This window comes from Sparus aurata, chromosome 2 (assembly GCF_900880675.1).
Source record: "Sparus aurata chromosome 2, fSpaAur1.1, whole genome shotgun sequence".
In the NCBI taxonomy this organism is placed as follows: domain Eukaryota; kingdom Metazoa; phylum Chordata; class Actinopteri; order Spariformes; family Sparidae; genus Sparus; species Sparus aurata.
In genome coordinates, this window is record NC_044188.1 from 28646813 (window position 1) to 28653851 (window position 7039).

General features: G+C 46.3%; 1 protein-coding gene across 1 annotated transcript; it reads right to left on the minus strand.

The window, feature by feature from the left end:
- Positions 1-3167: 3167 nt before the first annotated feature.
- rnf228 (ring finger protein 228) lies at positions 3168-6644 on the minus strand. The gene has a single exon (XM_030396481.1). The coding sequence runs from the start codon at positions 6261-6263 to the stop codon at positions 5493-5495; it is 771 nt and encodes a 256-aa protein (XP_030252341.1). The 5' UTR covers positions 6264-6644; the 3' UTR covers positions 3168-5492.
- Positions 6645-7039: the final 395 nt, after the last annotated feature.

The following is a 7039-nucleotide window of genomic DNA, read 5'->3' on the forward strand; positions in this document are numbered from 1 at the left end:
GATTCGTGCGAAACTCAATTTGCAAAAAAGCACCCCCAGCACCTGATGAGCCCTTTCATGTCTCAGCCCACTCACCTACGGGCTACGGAGCAATAACGTGGCCCGACAGGGGGCCCACTGGAGTCCCTGTCATTCACCTTGATTTACGCAGGGAAGAGATATCCCACAGGGTAAAGTAGGTTTCAATTAACATTCGCCTCTTTTGGGGAGAAAAAAAAAAAAACGCACTTCAAATGTCGACTTTGGTGTCAAAAACGTGCGCGGACAATGGCTGGACGCTGGGTTTAAAATAAGCAGCGCTAACGGGGGTCTTTCACCTGCTAAGGAGGATGTCATCATCTGCAGGTAGATGGTTACTAGCATGCCGGTTGTCATAACAAGGGCTCAAAGAGAGAGGGGGGAAAGGTGAGTTAGTCTCTGACTGAGTTGACAGTTGTAATAAACCTGACTGATCAGATAGACTGATAAACCTAAGGGCTCAGGCAGAAACGATCATTAAATGACAGATAGATCATAATGGGGCTTTGAAAGGCTTTAGGCAGAGAAGACGACACGTGGGGCTTGTTAATGTTTTTCAGCAGTTTTGGGTGTTAGTGGTAGGTAGTGTGAGCACGAGGCTGTATGTGCAGTTTAAAGTTAACATTTGTTTGCGTATTCTTGCATTTGGAGCCCTGCTGACTTTCTCTTCAAAGGAAGAAACTATAAGTCTTTACGTCGACCGACGTGACGATTTGGGAGTGTCATTGATCTTACTGAAATTGGATATTAGAGCCAAGTAAGAAAACACACACACACACACACACACACACACACAGGGAGCAAATGGAAAACAGAGAAAGTCATGATGCATACCTCGGCCCTTTCTTTAGAAGCGACACTGAATCTCCGTGTCCAATCCATTACCGGAGGATGAAATTCAAAGTCAGAAATCTGGCTTGATGAGAAATAAATTAGTTGCATCACATGCCCTGCGTGGAGGGCATTCACAAACACGTATTTGTCAAGTCAATTAGTTTCCACTGCACTCTATTACGGTAGCAATTCATACAGAGAATGAGCGGCTGTGTCAATGAAGTAATTGTATAATTTATGTTATAACTTGAACTAGAGAGAGAAGAGACAAGAGCGGCCACTTGCACGTAATTCTATTTTTCATCACTTTAATCTCAGCCCATGTGATAAAACAATGAACGTGAAGTGACGTAGTGCAGAACATTTTGTCATTTTAATCTGAAACTGTCAAATCTAACGTTCAAATAAGATAATAAAGCTTATGTTCGCGCGTGGAGAAGAAGTATCGAAATTTGACTCGATGTATCATGTTATTTTACAATAACAGAAATTCCATTACAGTCCTGCGTTTGAAATTCAAAACTATATGAGCACATTAGCCTACTTTAAGTAGCCTGTTAAAAGTAAAGGAAGCCATTCTCTAAACTGGCCGCATGCAAAGAGCTTCTTTAAAGCATGTTTTCTGTTTCCTATATGCTTTTGTAATATAATTACAGATTTAGAAATGCAGATCCAATTGTAACAGCTTCATACACTGCTGGAAAGTTTAATCTATGAAAATACATAACTTAATAAAATGATCACGTGTTTAATGCTGACATCTTGATGGAAACGGTAGGAGCCACAGCTGGGAAATACATACTGCAGAGCAAAAAGTACAATGTTTCCCTCTGAATATTGGGGTGTAAGTAGCCTATAAAGCAGCATAAAATGGACACAAGTTACTCAGGAAAGTACAAGTGACCTTCTTGATAACTTTCCACCACTATTTATACAATCAATATCGTTTATACTTTAAAATAAAAAAGCGTTTGTAGCATGCCTACAATTTGTTTTTGACGAGTGTGACATGAGTACAAAACTGCGAAATGTATAAAATTCGTAAATGAGTGGGCTGCGCTGACAGCAGTAAGCTAGGCTTCGCGGGCTTCGTGTTTATTTCCTGGTTGGTCCAATTGCCGCTGTTGACCGGTGACGTCACGCTGCGTAGCCCATCACCGCTGGACGGACCTGTGTGGACGTACAGGTCGGAGTCAGACACACGGAGCTCAGTGTTTGAGAGGCAGCGGGGCTCATTAGCCCGGCATCCTCGCAGAAACGCGTCCTCTCGTTTTTGTTTGCAGTCATGGCTAATTTGTAAACACACATCTGCCTCAAACTGTTTTCCAGTAATCAGTGTAACAGTCGCTGATTGAAGAACACAGCCGGTCGCATACAATAGGCTTTAGTCTTGTGCTGCTGCGCTCCTTTCGACCAATGAGCTGACAGCGACTTGTTTGCATGGAGCTGAGAATATGAAAGAGAGCCGGGATCTATATTATTAAAGTTAATGGACTGACTATGTGTGACTGCTCTGATTTATGAGGCGTGGCACGTTCGGTTAATATATGATGTAAAGTATGTGTGTCTTAAATAGTGCCTCGTAATAAGATGGTGATTGGTCAACATTTTTTTTTTTTTTTTTTTTTTTAAATCCATTTGGTTGGTTTGTGAAGAGGAAATGTTGTTGCTGAATGGCTGAGATTGTATCAACTAAAAAAAAGGGGAGCCTTGTGTTAACAGGAAAGCTCATATGAGGAAATCTCAGTCGGTGATATTAGCATCCAGGAGCCCATACTGAAAACATTTATTGACTTTTAATCAAGTTTCAGCCACCACAAGTTTACACAACTAGACCTACATGAGAAATGGAAGTTGACTCAGAGGGAGTAGGTCTGCTCTGTTTTTTTTTTGTTTTTTTCTAGGAGCATGTAGGCTCCGCTGTCTGCCAGTAGGGGGCGTATTTGATGCACAGCAGGGAGGGCAATCCTCAGTCAGACCCTGGAGAGACCAACTGGGGGGAAATCAAATAGGAAATTAGGCTGTTACAGAGCAACCAAAAAGCTGTTGTTTCTTTTAGCATTTAGGGGGGACTTTTGATGGCCTGTCATTAAAAACATTATTGGAAGGAGCTGGGGTCAAGTTTTCATAATTTCATAGAGTAGAGGGGGGGGGGGGGGGGGGGGGCGTGACCCAGAAAGGGATTACGCTTTGGCACAACAGGATAAATGAGTCAAGTCATTACCAGTCATTATGTAAGGTCGAGCCTGGTAAAACACAGCCCTGGTAACAGGATATTCTGTCAGCTGCTTCACCACACGAAGACAGAGAATGAATGTGATGGGTATTCATGTTTTCCTTTATTACTGAAATGTGTTTATGTATGTAAAACAGCACGTAAGGAACATTTTCTCTGTGCAAATACATTTGGTACTTCAACGACAACCACAGGTTCTCATAAAAACCGACAACATTTTTCTAGGTCCTCGGAAATAAATACAATATGCTTACATTTGTCGAAGGTAGCCCCCGTTACTTGTGTCAAATAGGAGGGTGAAAGTGCATCATCTGACAGATTTTTTGGGGGGAAAAGGGTGAGCGGGATGATTGAAGCAAGCATGGGGATCGGATAGGGAGGAGGTTTAAGAATCATGTTGGACCGTCTTTTGTGGTTTTCTGCTCTGCGTCCCCCGTGCAGTGAGGTAGGGACACCATGAGTGAGCGAGGGGGCAATAAGTGCTTCGATTAAACCGCTTCGGTGTCCGAATCGTCTCCCGATTCTACACTAAATGCTGTCGGGAAGTTCAGGGAGTCAGAGCATATCACGGGAGTGCAATACACATGCTTCATGGACCATCACACATTTGTCAACATGAGGGTCGTAACACCGCAAACCACAAATAAAGGTGGCACTTCTTTTTGCCATATTGAAGAATTATAAATAAATAATCGTAGCAACAGTCACATACACAGAATTTACCAACGGTTCACAGTAATATTCAGAAGAAGTAGTTAGCATTTTTGATACCGCTGTAGCTGATTTCACTGAAAAGTTAATTCAGTGCTTCTGTTTTGATACAATGTATTTCTGAGGGGGGAAAAAGGCCCATTAAAATCCAATTATATCAAGTTTTAGTTGAGGAAAATAAAACATTTGCATTGAGTTAGTGCAGGCACTGAAATGCTTATATGCCTTTTGTATGCCTCCTTCTAATCTCAGCCACACAGCTCCCGGGCTCTTGAAGTTCCCAGAGGTAATTACGACTCCTGACACTCTCAGTGGAGCCAGAGTGACACCAAATCATACCATCTTCAAGTTGTTCTCCATGACTGACCTGACCAACATACAGAAGCTTAAAGATTCTCACATGTGGCTTTGAAGGCCAGCGAGGAGCAAACCTGCACATGGAAGCAGCTGAGGGTGGAATCTAACCTGGATTATACCTGTTTAACACACTCAATCTTGTCTGACCTCTCTTTCAAAGCCAGATGCAAAGACCCGCATTTTTCACAAGTAAAAGAAAGAAGAGGGAAAAAAAAAAGGTGCCAGTGTGGGAGGCAGCTCCATGTTGGAAACCCTGTCTTCAACTTCCGATGTGTGAGTGATGTGACAGAAAGAGGAAATCCCTGCCGGCTCCCCAGCTGGACGCTGTCTGCGGCGGGCGGCCCCTGTGCATGAGTCTGATCATGATTGCAAGTGAAGTTTTGCTTCATTCAGCAACAAGGTGAGGCACACGAGTCAGGAGACACAATGTCCCTGCCATTTAAAAAAAAAAAAAGAAAGAAAAGTTCAATCTAAAAGCCCTGACCTTTGGGGAGCTTACATGCGCACAAAAAAATAGCCAAATGCAGGGATCAAAAATCACCAGCCATCTCTTGGAATCCCTTTGAAAATCCTGGAAGAGGTGCAGTTTTCATTGTGGGAAAGGAAACAGTGCCATCCTGTAGGGGTTAGTTAAAGCCCAGAGATCAGGGAAGGCTGATCACACCTATCCAGTACCACTCACCGCTTCTCTGCGGACTATTTACAGTTTGGATCGTGAATACGAGTTCTCTGTAACGGAATGACATTTTAGAGGCTTCTCACATATACATACAGGCCCCCATTTAAAAAACAAAAAACAAAAAAAAACCCTCAATCCATCACCTGGGAACTCAGAAGTGACCACCGTCAAATATCTGTACAATACAATAGTGCTTTTGTTGAGATATAAGAGTGACTCGCCATGGACAGTTATCATACAGTGAGTGGCATAGTGGGATATGCATATTATTTATCAGGATCAGGTGGGGGGGTATCAAACCCCCTGGGAGTAAGCACTTCACATTCAGTCATCAAACCCACCACAGCTTGGACCAACACCAGGATCTAGGTGCTGGACATTGTTCACCCATCAACTTGCCCAGTCAACTGGGCCTACTGTAAATTCAAGTGCATAACTTAACTTCAGGAAAAAGATTATCAAGGATCATGTCGGCCTATTGCTCCAAACAACACGAAGGCCCTTGGGTGTTTGCTGTACTGATAAAAAGGCCATTTTGGACGAGATTGATTCTTAGAAAAAAAGTAAAGGGAGCAGGAGTATCAGTTGCCAGTATTATGTACATCATCACACGGCCACAGTACAACATCTCCATCAACAGTCAGAGCCAGCAGCCTGTCAGGCGTTTCTCCGGGAGTTACTGGTGGCGGATGCGCGGCCCGTCTCATGATCCGGTCTGTATTTGAGCCAGCAGATGAGCCATGTGACGACCACCGAGAACATGGCCAGAATGCTGGCGACCGACAAGCAAATGGGTCCCGCCGGCGAGGGAGGAATGCTGTGACTGTGCACAAAGATCAGGCCCATGAACAGCAACACCAGCATGGACAGAAAAGAGAAGATCACGCAGACGCAGCCGGTCGTCAGCGCCACCCTCTTGCAGCTCTGACAGCTGTCGTAGCGCACCGAGTCCTGGGAGAGGGTCGTGGCCGTGGACACGGTGGTGGACGGGGTCGCCTGGCTGGCGCTGGACGTCCCCGACGCCTCCTCCCGGCGGAGGGCGACGAGGGCTGGGTGCAGCGGCGGAGGGTACGGCGGCAAAGCGTCCTGAGGCAGGGGGTCCGAGTCGATGTAGAGCGGAAAATCCTCCGTCACCTTGGTGTTGTTGGGCAGGTTTTGTATCCGATAATCCGGCACCGGGGTCCGGTGGCGACAGACGGGGCAGCTGATGCGCCATGGCCGCTCCTCCCGGAGGTGAAGCGTGTTCAGGCACTCCTCGCAAAACGTGTGCAGGCACTCCAGGATCTTGGGCGCCCGGCGGTCAAGGTCGAAATAATTGTAGCAGATTTTGCATTCGTACTCCTCGTAGGGGAACGCCGAGGAGGCCTCGCCGGGGGGTTCCGCTCCGTTTGATGCCAAATCTACCTCTGCCATGTCATCTTTCGCCATTCACATTCTCCGGTGAACACAAAGGGAGCTGGCGGACAGATGCTGATGACGGTGCACGTCTCTCCTCCTTTCCCCCTCCTCTCCTCCCTGTTCATTGAAACGCCATCATCCCCGCAGACAGTGCTGGTGTGTGTGTGTGTTTTTTTTAACAGTCCCCACGGCGTCCTCCGCGAAGAGATGCCGCTCGGTCCGAACGATCGGGATCCCGGTTAAATATTAAAAACGCTCTCATTTGGCGCTGGGCTTTGTGGGAATAGATGATGTAATGGTGGTGACTCCGATGCGAGGGCTCAGAGAGTCCGAGCATCCCACAACCCAGAGAGAGAGAGCGAGAGAGAGAGAGAGAGAGGGTGGGGAGGGGGGGATGTGTCGTCCTAAAGTCCCGTTAAAGAGAGAGAGAGAGAGAGGGTGTGTGTGTGTGTGTGTGTGTGTGTGTTGCTGTGGTTGTGGTTGTTGTTGTTGTTGTGTTCAGCACTCTGTGTGCGCAGGGAGCAGCTATGACAGCCACGCTCGATCCCAATCACGTAGACCGCGCCAGACCACAGGATGCGCTAATTTGGTCAACTCGGGGGCGTCGATTCACTGTTTCCTGTAACAAAGCGATCTAAAGTCACACGATGTGCCAGCATAACTTCCAGTCACACAACAAGCTCCCGCGCTGTCTCACAGTTACCAGGGACCGAGCGGAGCAGCTGGCTGTTTGATTCAATCCGAGTCGGTGGAGGGAGGAAGCTGCAGGCCAACACGTTCAGTATATCATGTGAGAATCTTTGGGA

Excerpts from the sequence above, each read along its gene's own strand:
- rnf228 (XM_030396481.1), bottom strand. The coding sequence starts at position 6,263 with ATGGCGAAAGATGACATGGCAGAGGTAGATTTGGCATCAAACGGAGCG.